Source organism: Mauremys mutica, chromosome 13, assembly GCF_020497125.1.
Source record: "Mauremys mutica isolate MM-2020 ecotype Southern chromosome 13, ASM2049712v1, whole genome shotgun sequence".
Taxonomy (NCBI): Eukaryota; Metazoa; Chordata; order Testudines; family Geoemydidae; genus Mauremys; species Mauremys mutica.
Genome location: NC_059084.1, coordinates 30200107 through 30219233, shown reverse-complemented (window position 1 = coordinate 30219233; position 19127 = coordinate 30200107). Strand labels below are relative to the sequence as shown.

Below are 19127 nucleotides of genomic sequence, written 5' to 3'. Positions count from 1 at the left end.
TGTTCCTGGCCAGACCACTGTGGCTAATTACGTCCCCTGCACTCTCAGAGGGAGCTGCTATTCTCCAGCACTCCCTGCCCCATCTGTCCTGCAGTGGTACTGTGTTCTGCACACAGGGGCGGCTCTAGGCATTTCGCCGCTCCAAGCACGACAGGCAGGCTGCGTTTGGCGGCTTGCCTGCGGGAGGTCCAGAAGCCGCAGGACCAGCGGACCTCCCGCAGGCAAGCCGCCGAAGGCACCCTGCCTGCTGCCCCCGTGGCACTGGCAGAGCGCCCCCCGCGGCTTGCCGCCCCAAGCACGCACTTGGCGTGCTGGGGCCTGGAGCCGCCCCTGTCTGCACAGCTGCTGTGTTCCACCCTAGAGGCAGCTGCTTTCCAGCGATGGATGGCACAAAGACCGTGTATTAGCAATGGTAAGTAAAGGGCTCTGGGATAAAAGGTGCTCTAGAAACAAGCTCTTTTCTTGGTATTCAGTGACTCTGACTCTCTCGTGCCCCATGATGGGGGGCGGGAGGGGGAGTTGCCCACACAGCCGCCCTGCGGGTGTGGGCAGTACAAGGCTAATGGGACTCTGCCTGTCAAACTGGCCCCACTCCTGCACTGCTCACTGGCTCCTCGCGCTCAGCTTTTTGCATGATGCCCTTGGAAAGCTGCAGCCTCCCAGCACCCCCGGCTTTCGTCCATTGTCTCAACCGGCAGCTCTTGGAGCTGCTCCCCACGTGAGGAGCGACCCGGGGATAAATGTGAGCATTTAATGCAGGCCCGGAGAGCAGCACGAGCTCGCCTCAAGCTCACGCTGGGTGTAATCGACTGTCCATTGCCCACCCAAAGTCAGGGGTGCCATTTCCCTCCAGAGAGGCTGGCCCCATTGGGCTCACTTAGCTCCAGGCCCCTGCTGGGCCAATGTCTCCTATTACAGGAACAAGTACAGGCAGTGACTGCTAACAGCCCTGCTCTGCTCTGCCCCAGCCTGCCACTGTAGAGACATGGGGCCCGCCAGCAGGTCGCTACTGTCAGCCCCCTTTTATTGGGTCGGGGGGGGCAATGCAGGCCCAGAGCAGTGCTGAGACTTGCCAGCAGTGGAGCCGGGAATAGAACCCCGGAGTTCTGCCTCCCAGGCTACTGATCTTACTGCTGGGCCATGGTCCTTCTTGTGGGGGCCCAGGGCCTGGCCCAGCAGCACTCAGGAGAGCTCCTCCCCAGAGAGAACGGGCAGCACAGCCAGGGGCAGTGTGAGCTTCCCGTGTGCTGCTGGTGCTGAGCTACCGCAGCTCTGCCCTGCACCACTCAGGCCTTGGCGTCCCTGCTGATCCTGTGACTCGGAGGCTAGTCAGGGCTGGACTGAGACCTTCCAGTGCATGGCCATTGTGTCTTGACCAGGGACGGTGTGGGGGCCTGCTGACCTGGAGCAGATCGGTAACAGTGCCCTGGGCCAGCGTTGGCTCTTCAGACCCTTGGGGTTTGCAGTCAGCTGCATCGCTACCCTGGCCTCCTGCCCCAGGAGTGAAGTCATAGCAAGGGCAAGTTAGTGTCCCTGGGGTGATCCTGCCAGCCCCTTTGAACCCGTTGCTCTGGCTCCGGCTGCATGAGCACTGCCCCCCGGCACTGAAGCCCTGACCCTGCTCTACTCAGGAACACAAGGTGCTGCTGACTGGGACGCCCCTGCAGAACTCAGTGGAGGAGCTTTTCAGCCTGCTGAACTTCCTGGAGCCCCAGCAGTTCCCCTCGGAGACGGCGTTCCTGGAGGAGTTCGGGGACCTGAAGACAGAGGAGCAGGTACCAGCAGGGCCCAGGGGTGAGGCTCAGGGGCTGGCAGGGCTCAGGGCTGTGGGGGTGGGGCCCAGGAGCTGCGGAGGCGGGGCCCAGCACACCTGGGCCCCAATCCAGAAACACAGTTAAGCATGCACTTAACTTGAATCCCAGCAAAGGCAATAAGGCTCCTCCTCGCTGCAAGCTAAGACCCTGCCTGAGAGCACCCTGGGCCCAGCCCTGGAGACAGGGCCGGCTCTGCCGGGGGCGAGCAAAGCTCTAGAGAAGGAAGCTGCTTGGGAGACAGAAAATGGAGATGGACTTGAGCCATGGCCCTGGCCAGAGCGGGCTAACTTCCCCCACTGCTACTTAGGTCCCCACCTTGGGCCTGTCTACACACATTCCCAGCACTCCCACAGCCCCCCCACGCACCCAGCCCCCCCACGCGCCCGGCACCCCCCCCCACGTGCCCGGCACTTCCACGGACCCCCCACGCACCCAGCACACCCACAGCCCCCCCACGCGCTGGGCACCTCCACAGCCCTCCCACGCGCCCAGCACACCCACACACACCCCACGCACCCAGCACACCCACAGCCCCCTCATGCGCTCAGCACCTCCACACACCCACCACGTGCCTGGCACCTCCACGGACCCCCCACGCACCCGGCACACCCACAGCCCCACCATGCGCCCTGCACCTCTACAGTCCCTCCACGTGCCCAGCGTCCCCAGCCCCATGCGCCCAGTCAGCCCCCAGCCCCTGCGCACCCAGCACATCCACAGCCCCCATGCACCCAGCACCTCCCGCCATTCCCTGCGTGCCCCAGGATCCCCAGCCCCCACATGGCCAGCAATCCCCAGTCCCCGCATGCCCAGCCCCTCCAGTCCCCGCGCATCCAGCACCCCTGCAGCCAGCACCCTGCAGGCACCCACGGTCCCCGCATACCCAGCACCCCCACCCCCCAGATGCTCAGCAGATCTACAGTCCCCCGCACGCCTGGCACCCCTACCCCTGCTTGCCCAGCACCCCCAGGCTCTGCATGCCCAGCCCCCCTCTGGCCCCACATGCTCAGCATATCTCCAGCCCCTGCATGTCCAGCACCCCCCCCCGCATGATCTACATGCCCCCTGCACTTGCTGCATGTCCTGCCCGCACAGCTCCCCAGTCACCCACATGCACCCCACAGTCCCTATTCATGCATAGAATGCCCCTGCACGCTCACCACTACTCTTGCATGCTCAGCACATGCACAGCACACACCCTAATGCACACACCGCACCCCCCCCACCTCCCTGCATGCTCACCCTCCCCTGTACTCTGCACATCTCCTATATTCTCTGTGCACACTCACCACCCCCCTGCATGTTCAGCACACTCACACCCCATGCATGCTCAGCACACCCCTCTGCATCCAGTACGCACCCTGCATGTTCACTTGCACGGACCCTACGCATACAGCGCAGAACCTCTACATGCATGCACATCACCCTTGTGCACGCATCCTTCCTCCTGGTCCCCATTCCCAAATGTAAAGATGCAAAGGGGGCAGTTAAATCAGTGTGTCAGTGGCTCTGCTCTGTAAAAGCTGTGCCCTTTGGGGCAGGTTCTTGTCACGCACAGTCAGCTGGTTCTGCACACCCCCTCTGGAATTCCTGGTGTTGGGTCCGTCTGGAGGACTCTGCTGCTGCTCTTTGAGAGCCTGGGTGGAGCTTGCAGATTCTGCCCCTCCTCGCTGTGCAGCCCATGGAGCCATAGAACAAGCAGCATCCCTGTGGGACTGGAGCCCTGGACCTCCCTTCTGCTCACAACAGGCCCAGTTCAGAGCAGCTGCCTGCATTGTGCTAGCAACACTTTTTGTGCCCACAAGGGGAGGAATCGCACTGGGGCATACAGGGCAGGCTCACTTCAGGCAGGAGCTGGATATAAACTGGGTGCTCAGAGGGAGGCAATGAACTGTGCAGTGAGGGTTCACACGGGCCTCTGCTCAGCAGGCATCTCTCAGACCACCTGCTCCCTGGACTGCCTGCTCCTGGGAATGAGCTCTGCTCTGGGGAGGAAGCCAGGCTCACTGGCAGAAGTGTTTATGAACTCTGGGCGCAAGGCCAGGTAGTCACACATCTGCCCAGGTGAAAGCAGTGGGGCTGCACAGGTGTAACCAAGGCTAGCCCTACCCAGCCCGGCTCTCAGACCCCAGCATAGTTTGCAGGGCTGGCAGCTGGAGAAGTCCTCTTTCGGTGTTAGCAGAACAGGCTTGCCCTGGTGTCCCTGGGTGGCGATTAGCACAGAGCCCTCACACGCATGGTGGCTGCCCCAGGAGGGCTCTGCACTTGTCTTCACTGCCTGCCATGCATGAGGCAGGGAGGGACAGTGCGTCTGCGCTTGTCCTGGGCAGGTGAAGAAGCTGCAGTCAATCCTGAAGCCCATGATGCTGCGGCGGCTGAAGGATGATGTGGAGAAGAACCTGGCGCCGAAGCAGGAGACCATCATCGAGGTGGAGCTAACCAACATCCAGAAGAAATACTACCGGGCCATCCTAGAGAAGAACTTCTCCTTCCTGTCCAAGGGCGCCAACCAGCACAACATGCCCAACCTCATCAACACCATGATGGAGCTGCGCAAGTGCTGCAACCACCCCTATCTCATCAATGGTGAGCCGTGGGGCATGGGGCACCAGGGCAGGACAAACCAACATGCCCAGCTCATCAGCACCATGAGCTGCGCCAGTGCTGCAGCCACCCTGCCTCATGGTGATGAGGAGCTCCACCCAGGGCGGGTGCTTTTCAGCAGCTCCCATCCAGGGGCATTGAGTGAGGTGTAGTCATTACTCTCTGTAGTTCTGGCCACTTACCAGCTTCCTAGACCATCTGGTTCGGGTGTCGGGCCTGGCTCTGGCAGCAGCTGGGGCCTGCTACCCCATAGTATGTGACAGTGGAGAGCAGGACTAGGGCAGCTGTGCCCAGGCAGCAAGGATGGCTGTGCCCGGGCAGTGCAGGCAGGCCACAGCTCTAGCCAGGGCTGATTTCCCCTCCTGCTTTGCAGGGGCGGAGGAGAAAATCCTGGAAGATTTCCGTAAGTCGCACAGCCCAGAGGCGCTGGACTTCCAGCTGCAGGCCATGATCCAGGCGGCTGGCAAACTGGTGCTGATTGACAAGCTGCTGCCCAAGCTGATCGCCGGTGGGCACAAGGTGCTGATCTTCTCCCAGATGGTGCGCTGCCTGGACATCCTGGAGGACTATCTCATCCAGAGGCGGTCAGTACAGCCTGCGCTGCCTGGCACTCCCCACTCTCCCCGCCCTGCTGTGTGTACCAGTCATCAGGCACGTGCCCTCTCGGCCCTCCCTGCCCACACAGAACGGGCTGGGTGACAAACTCAGGCTGTGCCCTGGTGTGCAGTGCAGGTGAGCGTGGCCAGGCCCTGCTCTCAATACAGCACTGCCATCTGGGCTTGAGGGGCCCCAGCTAGTTGCAGCCAGGTCACAGCAGCTTTCCTCCTTCAATACATGCTGCTCACTTGGCCCTCAGCAGCCTCCTCTTCCTCACTCCATTCTCTCCTCACCCACCCTGGACTCTTGGCCCCTCCATGCAGCCCAATCAGTTGGGGTTCCCCCTCTGTGCTTAGCCTGGCCGGATGTGCAGGGCAGGGGTCACTGGGCAGACATGCGCTGGGCTCTGGTGTGCTCCCAGCACTGCTGAGTCAGCACTCAGTCTGGCCCAGGTCCCCCTTGGCTAGGGTGGAGAGCTCCAGGCAAGAGCCGCGTGCGAAACCGCAGAGGGTGGTGGTAGATTGGGGTGATGCTCGAGTGTCAGGGCCATTCCCAGGTGCTCTGGGGGAGATTCTGGGTGTCCTGGTAGCTGCATAGACCCCTGCCTCTGGCCCCCATCTCTGCCCATCTCCAGCCCCCAACCTCCACCCCCCTCCCCCGCAGCTGCCACGGTCATATTCCTTTCAGTTACTTTCACGCTGGGCTGCGGCTGGGAGATGAGAAGTGGCCAGAGGAAGTGGCAGGAAAACGGCTTAGAGATGCTGCTCTGTTATTTACATGGATCAGCCCATCCAGCCCCTCTTGCCCTGCCCCTCACCCTCACCTGCCTTGCCCACACCCTTCACCCACCCTGCTCATACCCTGCCCTTCCCACTATACGGGACCTAGCGGGCACAGCTGGGTTGTGATCCACACATCAGGGACGGCAGTCAGTGAGCTAGAGCTGGGTTCAATTAGCAAGAGTCAGGGTCAAAGTCAGGCCAGAGTGAGAGATCAGAGATCAGAGGTACCAGGCTGGAGGAAGGAATCAGGGTGCGACAGGCCAGGGTCAGAGGCCAAGACGAGGAGACGAGGTGAGTTCTGGAGTCGCAGCAGGACCAAAGACCGTGTAGTGCACAGACAACTTCCTGGGGCACCCTCCAGGGTTCATAGGGCGCATGGTCAGTCAGAGGGCTGTCGCTCTGGGGCCTCTGCAACGCCTGCTCCCTACACTGCCCTGTGGCTGGGGCTCTGCGTAGCCTCCCAATGCACTGTGGGAACATCAGCCATCTCAGGCTCTGCAGACCTGGGCTCTAGTTCCTGGATCCTTACATTAGCGCTGCTTACCCACCCTGTGCCATGCTGTGTCACGCCCACTGCCAGTGAGCACAGAGGTCAGTTTGCAATGAGTGAGGGTCCCAAGCCGGGGGGGCAGCCGAGCTGTGTTCAGTGCAGGCTGTGGAGAAAGGCCCCTGCACATCCCTGTGTGCTTCCCCCAGCACATATTAGAGCAGCCTCAAGACCCTGCCTGTGCCTTCTGTGCCAGAAAGGGGGTGACTCTTTTGTTCTGTTCTTACCTTGCGGGAATATGTCTGCCTCTTGGGGCAGCTTCACATGGGCTTTGTGCCCTCAGCATGTGCGGAGTGGGGGTGGGGATGGGGGTGGATCTGGCCCCACCTATCCAATATTCCTCACTACCGTCTGCCCCAGTGGTGAGTGTGGAGGCCTGTTCTTACTGTGGAGTGTCTTGTCCGGAGAGCCCCCCTCAGTGCTGGCTCCCCCAGATATCTTAGAGCAGGGTTTCTCAAACAGGGGACACCGCTTGGGTAGAGAAGGCCCTTGGCGGGCCGGTGTATTTACCTGCCCCGTCCGCAGGTCCGGCCGATCGCTGCTCCAGGCCAATGGGAGCTGCTGGAAGCGGTGGCCAGTAAGTCCCTCGTCCCACGCTGCTTCCCGCAGCTCCCATTGGCCCAAAGCAGCGATCCACGGCCAGTGGGGCTGACGCTTCCAGCAGCTCCCATTGGCCCGGAGCAGCGATCCATGGCCAGTGGGAGCTGCGATCGGCTGGACCTGCGGACGGGGCAGGTAAATACACCGGCCCGGCCCACCAGGGGCTTTCCCTACACAAGCGGCAACCTCTGTTTGAGAAACCCTGTCTTAGAGCATCGTTCCCTGGGCACACCCTGGCCTGTCTGTTGGCCCATCTTGGGAGTGTCGGGGTGGAGACAGGACCTTGTGAGCTAAGGCTCCCCTGTGCCTATCACTCCTTCCCCATGGCCCAAGGGAGCCTCGTGGCTGAGTGCTGAGCCCTCAGTGGCCCTGCCGCCATAGAGAGGAGAAGTCTGGTTCCTGGTGGGGAATCAACAGCTGGTGCTGGCTGGCCCCAGGGGAGCCCAGGCTGTGCGGGCTGCTTGACCCACAGGATGCCCATCAGGCAGCACTGATACAAGAGGCCCCGTCCATCGTGACCAGCAGAGCAGAGTGTCCCCAGCCCGCAATCGCCCACTGTGTACTGGGGCTGGAGCTAGCAGGTGCAGGCTGCACTGCCTTCCTGTGGGGGAGCCTCAGGGAGGGGGAACCCTGCAGAACGCTGCCCCCAGGGTCAGGAAGGGGCAAGGCCATAGGGTCTGCTGGCCAGGACCATGGCCCACCTCGGTTGCAGTGTGGCTCCTGCTGACTTCCTGGAAATGCAGGCACAGAGCTTTGAGCGACGCAGGCCCCTACATGGGTTTCTGACAGGGAGCAGCCCCTGGCCCTATCTCTGCTCCAGAATGGTAGAGCTTCCTGCCCTCAGGTGCTGCACAGCCCGTAGGCCCCTGTGCCATGTGGGGTTGGCTGCCCCCATCGCTCAGCCTTGCTGCCCTTGGCCCCAGGAGCAGGGGAGCCAGGGTCCTTGTGCCTGCATGGAATGGGTGTCCTGGAGCTCTCAGAGCAGTTGTGAGTCTGGCGACTGGCACCCTGCAGCCCCAGGAGCTAGGTCTGCAGAGACAAGATGCCTTATTCCACATGGTGCAGGCTGTGTGGTGACCTGGCCGTGTCCCCCGTTCCCTGTCTGAACAGATACACCTACGAGCGCATTGACGGGCGGGTGCGTGGGAACCTGCGCCAGGCTGCCATCGATCGCTTCTGCAAACCAGACTCAGACCGCTTCGTCTTCCTCTTGTGCACCAGGGCAGGAGGTCTGGGCATTAACCTCACAGCTGCCGACACCTGCATCATCTTCGATTCGGACTGGAACCCACAGAACGACCTCCAGGTATTGCAGAGCAGGGCCATGATGGTGTTGGTGGGGCACCAGGGGTTGCATGAATAATGGTGCTGATTAGAGCAGAGGAGTTGTGTGCCAGCCAATGAGACCATGGGATGGGGCCCCGCCCATTGCTGGGGGCAGCCAATGGGACAACGGGATGAGATACCACCCACCGCTGGGGCCAGTTAAAGAATGGCAGCCCAGGCAGTCAGAGCAGAGTGGTGCTGGAAGTGCCGCATAGTAAGGAGCAGCTGTGCTGGGGGGTCGGGTGCAGGGCAGAACCTTGCCCCCTCGGGTGCCTGCTTCAGCATAGCTTGGGGCAGGAAGTGGGGGGATGCGGAGTTGATTGCGGAGAGCTCCCTGGCTTCAGCGTGGCCTGCACTGCAGTGAATGGAAGCCCCAGAGGAGGGCAGCTCAGGTGCAGGGGGCGCTGAGTCCAGCACAGGCCTCTGCATCACATCCACATGGCGCTCACTGCCCCTTGCTGGCCAGCCCAGCAGAGAGGCTCCTTAGGGTGGGTCCTTCAGGTCAGCTCTAGGACACCTTGTGGAGGCAGAGGCTGGGCTCTGCCCGTTGTGCTCTGGGCAGGGGTGGGTGCTGGGCTCTGCCCATTGGGCCCTAGAGCTCCTGTACTGGCTGAACCAGGCAGAGCCGTGCCTATGCTGCCTGCATCCTGTATTTGACACTGTGGCCTTTGCTATCCCAGGCGCAGGCGCGCTGCCACCGGATCGGGCAGAGCAAGGCCGTGAAGGTCTATCGCCTCATCACCAGGAACTCCTACGAGCGTGAGATGTTCGACAAGGCCAGCCTGAAGCTGGGCCTGGACAAGGCCGTGCTGCAGGACATTAACCGCAAGGGCAGCACCAATGGGGTAGGCTGCCTGTCTGCCCGCTTGGGGGCTGGGGCCATGGGATGGCTCTGTGCTCTGCTGCTCCTTCCAGTGTTCCCCCGAGTGGCTGTGTCTGTGTGTGCCCCCTGTGCCCATGGCTGTGCAGAGAGGTGCAGGGGTGAGCCGCCGGAGTAGGCCCGTGGTCCATAGTATAGGACCGATCCCACTTGCTTGCCCGCACAGCATGGGTGAGTGTGTGGAGCCAAGGATTCATGAGACCATGAGGAGGATCTGTGTCCCTGACAGAGCAGATTGCAGGCACCTCTGCCATGGACATCAGTCCTGTCCTGTAACATCCAGCCCAGCCCCCCAGCACTGCCAATGCCCCTCAGGCCTGACCTGCAGCCCCCTGCTATCCCAGCTCTAAAGCCTCCACAGTTGTTCCCCATGCCATGCTTGCTTGTCTAGCCATTGGCTTGCCCTGAGCAGAGGTTTCCGACCCCGCTAGGTTTATTGTGGCTCTGGATAGATGAATGTCTGCTAAGGGCTGAGTTTTGAGCCTACCCCAGGATCCCAGGGGCACTGAGATCCCACATTGATGCAGCTGAATGTACCCAAAGGTGCCTTGTCCCCTGGCTGTCGAGACTAACTACCACGGATAGGAGCTGCCTCCGAGAGAGCAGAGGGCACGTGGTGGTGCTTGCTGTGCCCAGGCGGCGCTGCCAGCTGGACTAGGTGACAGCTTAGCAGGAAGCATGAAAGCACACGAACAGCTTCCAGTAACAGAGCTGGGGCCTGGGTCTTGAGGGCCGGTAGGGCTCTCCCATCTCGGACTCTGAACTTTCCTAGCACTCTGACCAGCAGGGGTGGCCAGTTCTTCTTCGAGTGATTGCTCATGTGTATTCCACAGTAGGTGTGCGTGCTTGCCACATGCACCGTTGCCGGAAGTTTTTCCCTTAGCAGTACCCGTAGGGGGCAGCACCGCTGCGACCCCTGGAGTGGCACCTCTATATCGCACTATAAGGGAAGCCACGCACTGCCCCCACCCTCAGTTCCTTCTTGCCGCCAGTGAAAGTAGTCGGAACGTTTGCACTCCAGCTTTGCAGTAGCTCTCCTATTAGCCTTAGTAGTACTCGTCTTCTCCATGCCCCAGGCTTCAAGTTGTGTGACTCTTGTCACAGTTCTATGCCAAGGAGCGACCCGCACACTCAGTGTCTCTGCTGCTTGGGTGAGACCCACGTTACAGACCGCTGTAAAATCTGTAGATAGTTCAAGCCTCGAACTAAATGAGAGAGGAATATCTGGCTCCAGGCCTTGCTAATGGAATCTGCGTTGGCCCCAGCACCGGCACGCCGTCCGGACACAGCACTGAGCACCGCATCCTCGGTGCGGAGTGAGGCACCCTCCACCAACCGGCACCGCTCACCCGCTAAGAAGCAGGGAAAGACTCAGCGGCACTGACAAAAAGACAGGGGTGAGGCCGGACCCGAGGTGGGCAGCCCACGATCCCCCTCAGGACCCAGACCTCCGACTCGCGCTGCGTGGAGTAGTCCAGTCCCGTCTGCGCGTGCCTTTCCTGCGGTGAGAAAGCCGTCGACGCTGGAGGCTGCACAGGCTGCACATGATATCCTCTCCCTTCCGGTGCCGGGAGAAGCCGCCGTTGGGAGCACACCAGCCCTCTCCAGCAAGACACAGTCCCCGCTCCGAGGACCGTGCGCTGCCCCGTTTGATGAGGTCTTCACTTAGCTCGTGTCAGCCCTCCACTCCGCTCAGATTGGCTGACTCGCCCGCGCAGGAGTCTCGAGGGTCCTCTACACCCCACCGGGGGGGACAGGCACCGAGACAAGCGGTGTCGATGCTCCTCCTCGAATCGTGGCTACAGGAGCAGATCCCGACGCCGTCGTTACAGACGCTCAGGTTCGAGTGCCTGCTCCACCAGACACCATGCCCGGAGCTCCCCTCGACAGGCACCTAGGTGTCATAGCTACGACTGCTGGGATGACTATGAGAGCAGCACCTCCGACGAGTACCGCTCCTTGTCGTCGAGGTCCTGATCTCGAGGTCGGCACCGACATGACCATAGACGCTCCCGCTGCTCTTACAACACCGTGCGGTCAACGGCGACCACGGCTTCGGCACCCAGCTGCCCATCACTGAGCCGCACCGCCCTTCAAGAGCAATTTGCACCGCCTGGTACTCAAGCCGGTCAGTGGCAAGGAACACCGTGGCAGGGGCAATGGTGTCAATGGGCACCGTGGCCACAATTGCCTGCCCAGGCAAGACCTCACCCTTGCCCATTCGGTGTCCCCCCAACGATAGAGTCAAAAGTCGACGGGTACCGAGCAGGCGGTACTAGGTCCGGATTCGGTCTTGGGGATCGAACCACCGGCACCTCCCGATGCCCTGGGAGCCGGCCTGGCCCCCTCGCTGGCGCTGGAGGAGACCATAGCGGCCCCTCCGCCCATTCTACAGGAGGATTTTAAGGCTCATCAAGAGCTCCTCAAGTGGGTGGCCTCAAATCTCCAACTCCAGGCTGAGGAGCTGGAGGAGCCGTTGGACACCCTTTTCAATGTGCTGTCCTCCTCGGCACCGGGCCATGTGGCCCTGCCTCTCCACCAAGGGATAGCCAACATATCGACTGCTCTATGGCAAACCCCAGCTTCCTTGGCACCTATCTCCAAAAAAGCGGAGAGGAAGTACTTTGTCTCAGCTAAGGGACACGAGTACCTGTACTCCCACCCAGCACCCAACTCTTTGGTGGTGGAGTCAGTCAACCACCGGGAATGCCATGGTCAGCCTGTGCCCACCCCCAAGGACAAAGATGCCAGGAGACTGGATTCTTTTGGCAGGAAGGTTTATTCTTCCACGAGCTTCCCGTTCAAGGTGGCCAACGACCAAGCCCTCTTGAGCTGCTATGATTTTTACTTATGGGGGTCTCTACCGAAGTTCGAGCCTCTTCTCCCGGAGCGGGATAAAAAGGAGTTCAAGGCTCTGGTTGAGGAAAGGGCAGCAGCGGCAAAAGCAGCCCTCCAGGCCTCCTCGGACGCAGCCAACACGGCAGCCCGTTCTATGGCCTCGGCTATATTTATGCATAGGGTGTCCTGGCTTCTCCTGTCCAGTCTGTCTGCAGAGTCCCAGTCCTTGATGCAGGATCTTCCCTTTGATGGGAAAGCGCTATTTGCGGACCAAACTGATGTCCGCCTGCATGGGATGAAAGACTCCCACGCCACCCTGCAAACTCTGGGCCTATATGTCCCGCTAGCAAAGGACAAACCTAGGCCGCAGACCTCAGCACCTCCCGCTAGGGGCAGATAGGAGACCCCGCCCAAGAGACTGAGGGAGCAGAGACACAGGTCCCAGCGTCAGTCCCGCTCGGCCCCGCGACCAGGTCCCTTGAAGGGCAAGAAGCAGGGGAAGAGGCGTTTTTGACTCTTTGCGGGGAGCCACCGGGCCTATTGCCGCGGAAGCCCCCCAGTTAATAAAGTTTGTGTTCTGCAACCGTTTATCTGCATTCCAAGTGGAATGGTCCCATATAACATCGGACTAGTGGGTTCTCAGCACTATTTCACCCCCCCTCCACCATCCCCTGCCCCAGGAGGACCTCGGGGAACCGGAACATGTCCCCCTTCTAAGCCAGGAGGTGGTGCGCCTCCTCGACCTGGGCGCGGTAGAGAGGGTACCAGTAGAATTCCAGGGCAAGGGGTTTTACTCCCAGTATTTCCTGATCCCAAAGGCGAAAGGCGGGCTCCGGCCCATCCTGGACCTGCGGAATCTCAACGGGTTTATGGTCCGTTACAAGTTCCGCATGGTATCCTTGACCTCCATCATTCTCTCCTTAGACCCAGGGGATTGGTTCGCGTCCCTGGACCTCCAGGATGCGTATTTCCACCCTATTTTCATGGGTCACAGGCCCTTCCTCTTTTTCCTGGTAGGGTAGGACCATTATCAGTTTGCGGTCCTCCCTTTTGGCCTTTCCATGGTCCCCAGGGTTTTTCCCAAATGCATGGTGGTGGTGGCACCCCACCTCCGGAGGAACAGGCTGCAAATTTTCTCTTACCTGGATGATTGGCTCCTCAAGGGCAACTCCTGGTCCCGAATACAGGCACAGATGCAATTCCTGCTGTCCATATGCGCAGGTCTGGGCCTAGTGGTGAATGAGGCCAAGTCCACATTGGTACCGGTCCAGCACATACACTTCATAGGGGCCCTGCTAGACTCCCTAGAGGCCACAGCCTCTCCCCAGGACAGGTTTGAGACACTCAAAAGTCTCATTGCCTCCATCACGACCTTCCCTGTGACCACGGCAAGAGTGTGCTTTCAAATCCTAGGTCACATGGCAGCATGCACGTCCGTAGTGCGGCATGCCAGGCTCAGAATGAGGCCCCTCCAGCTCTGGTTGGCCTCCCAGTATTCCCAGTCCAGGGACAGCCTAGACAAGGTTGTCACGATACCACCCAACGCAGCGGCCACTCTGCAGTGGTGGTCCCTCCTGAGCAACATGCTGAACGGGATTCCCTTCCGAGAAGCCCCTTCCTCACTAGACCTGGTGACGGATGCCTCGGATCTGGGCTGGGGAGCCCATATAGGGAACATTCAAACCCAAGGCAGATGGTCGACCTTGGAATTGTCCCTCCACATAAACATCAGGGAGCTCAGGACAGTACGCCTGGCGTGCATAGCGTTCAGTTTGCACCTTTGCGGGAAGGAGGTCAGAGTCCTCACGGACAACATGGCCGCGATGTATTATATCAACAGGCAGGGGGGCATGCATTCCTCGGCCCTGTGCCGGGAAGCCTTGGACCTATGGGAGTTTTGCATCGCCCACGATATCTCCCTACGGGCCTTCCACCTACCTGGCATGCGCAATGTGCAAGCCGATCACCTCAGCAGGCTGTTTTCCTGCCAATATGAGTGGTCACTCCACTGGGAGTTCGCCCGACAGCTCTTCCGAGAGTGGGGAGCTCCCCGGGTTGACCTCTTTGCAACTACCCAGAACCGACGCTGCCACCAGTTCTGCTCCAGGGCAGGGGTAGAAAGGGGGCCGATCTCAGACTCATTCCTCCTCCGGTGGTCAGGCCAACTGTTCTATGCCTTTCCACTGTTCCCACTGATAGGCAAGGTCCTGCAAAAAGTAAAGGCAGACAGGTCGAGGGTTATTCTCATAGCCCTGGATTGGGCCCGCCAACATTGGTACGGGACCCTCCTGCAACTTCTAGCGGCCCCTGCCGCGGAGGCTGCCGCTGCGCCCGGATCTCCTCTCCCAGGAGAGGGGATGCCTTCTTCATCCCAGCCTGGCCGCGCTTCACCTGACAGCGTGGTTGCTCCATGGTTAAACGAGGAGGGAAGGTGTTCAGAGGATGTCAGACGCATTCTGCTGGAGAGCAGAAAGCCGTCCACACGAAGGACGTACCTTGCCAAATGGTCTAGGTTCTCTAGGTGGGCTGGGGAGCGGGGCGCCTCCCCATCATCCGCATCCCTCCAGCTCATTCTCGATTACCTCCTGTCCCTTAGGACCAAAGGACTAGCTCCTGCCTCAGTCAGGGTACATTTAGCAGGCATTTCAGCCTTCCACCCTCCGGTGCAAGGTCACTCCGTTTTTTCCCATCAGATGACCTCCCGCTTCTTCAAGGGCTTAATTTGTGCATTCCCATACGCCAGGGCCCCGGTCCCGCAATGGGATCTGAATCTAGTGCTATCCCGCCTAACGGGTCCTCCATTTGAACCCTTGGCCACATGTTCCTGGTCCCACCTGTCATGGAAAGTGGCATTCTTGGTGGCTTTCACCTCAGCCCATCGTGTCTCGGAGTTTTGGGCCTTGACCTCAGAACCCCCATATACGGTCTTCCACAGGGATAAAGTCCAGCTTCGCCCACACCCTGTGTTTCTTCTGAAGGTGGTCTCTGCCTTCCATATGGATCAGGACATTTTCCTACCAGTACTCTGTCTTAAGCCCCATTCCTCCAACGAGGAACGATGCCTACACACACTAGACATACGTAGAGCGCTGGCCTTTTACCTGGACCAAACCAGGCCGTTCAGGAAATCCTCGCAACTGTTCGTTGTGTTGGTAGAGCGCATGAGGGGGCAACCAGTTTCCACCCAGCGCCTTTCCCAATGGATCACCTCCTGCATACGCACGTGTTACGACTTGGCAGGGGTTCCCCCGCCGCCTATCGTAAAGGCGCATTCTACGAGAGCGCAAGCCTCATCGACCGCCTATGTAGCCCATGTCCCTATCCAGGACATATGTAGGGCTGCCACGTGGTCCTCTGTCCACACCTTTTCCTCGCACTATGCGATTGTCTCAAAAGCAAGGGATGACGCCGGGTTTGGTAGGGCGGTGCTCCATCCCGGAAACCCTTAAACTCCTACCCACCTCCATCAGATATAGCTTGGAGTCACCTACTGTGGAATACACATGAGTAATCACTCGAAGAAGAAGGGACAGTTACCTGTTCATAGAATCATAGAATATCAGGGTTGGAAGGGACGGGTGTATTCCACATTCCGCCCTCCTTCCCCTCTGTCGGAGTTGTGTGGCAAGAAGGAACCGAGGGTGGGGGGAGCGCGCGGCTCCCCTTATAGTGCAATATAGAGGCGCCACTCCAGGGGTCGCAGCTGTGCTCCCCCCTACGGGTACTGCTAAGGGAAAAACTTCCGGCACCGGTGCATGTGGTGAGCACGCACACCTACTGTGGAATACACTTGAACAACACATCTCAAAGAACGCCAGTTACGGAACAGGTAACTGTCCTTTGCCATGGCATCATAAACAAGATAGCTTAAAGATCCAGCACACCCGTGTGACAGCCCTGACTCCCTAGGGAGGGGTGGGGGTAGGAGAAGAGCCAGGTACCCGTGTGGAGAAGGTGATGTCTTGTAGCTTGACTGGATTATTTCTAGGCCAGAGGGAGCTGCAGAGCCCTGCTGGGAGTGTGTGGGCAGGTCCCCTGCTGGGAAGGGCAGCTGCGTTAACAGGAGTTCCAGGGAGCAGCCCGGCAGAGGGGCTGTGGTTTTACCCAGCCCTTTGCCTCACTTTCCCTCTGAGTGTTTGTTTGATCTCACCCAGATCCCTCCCTGTCCACTCTGGGGTCAGAAGCGGGCTGTGTCTGGGGGCATTCAGCTGCAGTCTAGCACAGTCATTGCAGGCACTCACACCAGGCACCATCTGCAGGGATGGCACTGCGGTTCCAGTTAGCACCATGGCTCTGGGGCTGTTAGATGCCTCTGCCTTCAAGGGCTGGCTTGGGGAGGGAGCCTCCATCCCTCATGCCTGCGCTCCCAGGTCAGCCCCAGCTCTCGGGCGGCTGGCACAATGCTGACATCCTGTATCTTCTGCAGGTGCAGCAGCTCTCAAAGATGGAGGTCGAGGACTTGCTACGGAAAGGAGCGTACGGGGCTTTAATGGACGAGGAAGATGAAGGCTCCAAGTTCTGCGAGGAAGATATCGATCAGATCCTGCAGCGCAGAACCCAAACGATCACTATCCAGTCGGAGGGGAAGGGCTCCACCTTTGCTAAGGTGCTGCGCGTGCTGCCCGGGGGGCTGCCTGCCTGCTTTGGGTGGGCGAGGCCGGGGTGCACTGGGCAGATGGGACACAGACTTCGTTTCCCTGCTCTTGGCTTGGCCTGTTGCTTTCTGAGCTCCCCTGTGTGTGTCAGTGCAGCCTGCGTCCCATCCCTGCTGAGCCATTGCCCTGCACGGACTCACAGGCGCTCCAAGGGCAGGCTTAGGTCATGAGCTGAGTCCAGGTGGTACAGAAAGCGGGGCAGCATGGGAGGGCGCCGGATGGGAACACCAACAGGAGTAGGAGGGAAAGCCGTGGCCAGCATGTGGCAGCGAGGGGTGGCCATGTGAGCAGCTCAGCTTGGCCTCTGTCCAGTTCACCCAGGATGGATGTCTCTTGTGAAGCCTTCCCCAGGCTCTTGTGTTCCTCACCGTGTCTGGACGATCCATGCTGGGCTGGGGAGTGTTCTCTAGCAGTTAGAGTGAGACGGGGGTTCTGTTCTCAGCTCTAGAAAAGATCCCTTCCCCCACCTCAGGAACCTCCAGGAGATGCTGCTCTGTTCTGAGGAGATCCCTTGTACTTGGCAGATTTGCTCGCTTGCACATCAGTTTATTTATTTAGCGTGTGCATAGTCATCTACCCACGCAATGGCATCTTCAGTGGCGTGATGCAGTTCTTCTAGGCCACCGCTGAACCTAGTCAGCAGGCATTCCTCGACAGTGTGTGTCATCGTCTATGTTGCACCGCAGCTGCACAAAGGGCTGTCATGAAGGCCCCAGCGATACTGGTTGGCTGTATAGAGACCTTGCCTGGTCCAGAACCTGTTCAGCAGGGACCACTGGAGGCCCCATGGCCCTGGAGAGGGAGCTGGAGTCTGCTCCTTCTAGTGATTGCCAGCTGTATCCCAATGGCAGGGCTGGCTGTGTGTTCCTCCCGCCCCTCTGCTAGAGCCATTGTCCTCGATCCCTCAGGGCTGAGCCAGGCCTGCGCCCTCTGTTGTGGGGAAGAAGTGTGAGAAGGAAAGAGATGAGCTTCTCTTACAGATCCCAGGGGAATTTGCAGGGTTGGCCTTGTCCTGGGGGCCTGAGCACATTTATCCAAAGTCTGTCCAGCCCCTGCCCCATGGAACCCCTGCTGCCATCTGCACAACATGTGTGGGTCTGTCCGCCCCATGGAACCCCTGCTGCCATGTGCGCAGCGTCTGTGGGTCTCTCCGCCCCATGGAACCCCTGCTGCCATGTGTGCATCATCTGTGGGTCTGTCTGCCCCATGGAACCCCTGCTAGAGGAGCAGCAGCGCACTCATGCTTGATAGCAGGGGCTGCAAGCAGTCTGGGGATGCAGAGCCGTTATTCTTGCAGTACTGCTCTCCCTGTGCCTCTGGAGCAGAGACACCAGCTCAGTGTCCATTCTTGAAGCACAGGGGTAATGGCTGGCTCTGCTGTGCACTCCCATCACTGGGCAGGGAGAGTGCAGTGCACCATACATCAGTGCTATCAGAGCTCAGCTGAGGCGCCTGCTATAGAGGAGGGAGCCCATGAAAGCGGTATTGCATTGTGCTCCCAAGGCTGGCAATCTGGGCACTGCTGGATGGGGTGGGGCTGTCCCACCTCTTATCCATTGCCAGGACTGAATTTCCAGGGGGCTGGAAACAAACCTGGCTCCTGACCCCCCTTAGCAAATGAAGAGGTGGCTGGTAGTGATCCCTTCTTTGTACAGACAGGGGGCAGGTGGGAGCACACAGCCTCTCTTGCTGTTGCTGAGGATGGATTGCAGACTGTTAACTGACTCTTTCTTCACCCCCAGGCCAGCTTTGTCGCTTCAGGGAACAGAACTGACATTTCCTTGGATGACCCCAACTTCTGGCAGAAGTGGGCTAAGATAGCAGAGCTGGACACGGATGCAAAGAATGAAAAGGTAGAGTACGGCCTGAAAACGGGCAGCCATGCTCCTCCATGGACACGCACGCTCCTCCACACGCACGCATGCTCCTCTGTGCATCTGCACACTCCTCCATGCTCCTCTGGGCAGCCACACATGCACACGTCTCCATTGCTAACAAACCCAGCTGTAGGCTGTGTGGATCCCAAGCCCTCCCCCTCAGGCAGAACTGGTGTGCTGCAGTGCTGCGCTCCCAGGGCTGCGGTCGGTGCAAGTGCAGAGCCCAAGTGTCCAGTAGCTCATTGTCAGGGGACATTGTGAAAGCCAAAACTATAACTGTTAAAAAAAGAACGAGATAAGTTCATAGAGGACAGGTCCATCTATGGCTACTAGCCAAGATGGTCAAGGTTTCAACCCCATGCTCTGGGTGTCCCTAAGCCTCTGACTGCCCGAAGCTGGGAGTGGACAAAAGGGGGTCACTTGATAATTGCCCTGTTCTGTTCATTCCCTCTGAAGCACCTGGCATTGGCCACTATCAGAAGACAGGATACTGGGCTAGATGGACCCGTGGTCTGACCCAGCCTTATGGTCATGCCCATCCAAGAAAGCCTTGCCCTGGAGGGAGCACATGGGTCCTCAGCTGCATTTATTGCCTGGTGCTGTGTAC

The 19127-nt window shown here is 59.6% G+C and overlaps 1 protein-coding gene and 1 long non-coding RNA gene across 10 annotated transcripts in view; one reads left to right on the top strand and one right to left on the bottom strand.

Annotated features, from left to right (window-relative positions):
* Nucleotides 1-19127, top strand: part of CHD6 (chromodomain helicase DNA binding protein 6) — a 217412-nt gene that overhangs the window by 134538 nt on the left and 63747 nt on the right. For all 9 annotated transcript variants that reach the window (XM_044985565.1, XM_044985564.1, XM_044985558.1 and 6 more), the window contains 7 exons: nt 1632-1775; nt 4145-4400; nt 4792-5002; nt 8055-8250; nt 8951-9115; nt 16415-16594; nt 18386-18496. In XM_044985565.1, the coding sequence (XP_044841500.1) occupies nt 1632-1775; nt 4145-4400; nt 4792-5002; nt 8055-8250; nt 8951-9115; nt 16415-16594; nt 18386-18496 (1263 nt within the window). The remainder of the gene's footprint in view (nt 1-1631; nt 1776-4144; nt 4401-4791; nt 5003-8054; nt 8251-8950; nt 9116-16414; nt 16595-18385; nt 18497-19127) is intronic.
* On the bottom strand, nt 12009-14183 carry LOC123348145. The gene is made up of 3 exons (XR_006573176.1): nt 13927-14183; nt 13131-13217; nt 12009-12231 (listed from the first exon to the last, which is right to left on the bottom strand). It is a non-coding gene; the product is annotated as an uncharacterized LOC123348145 (long non-coding RNA).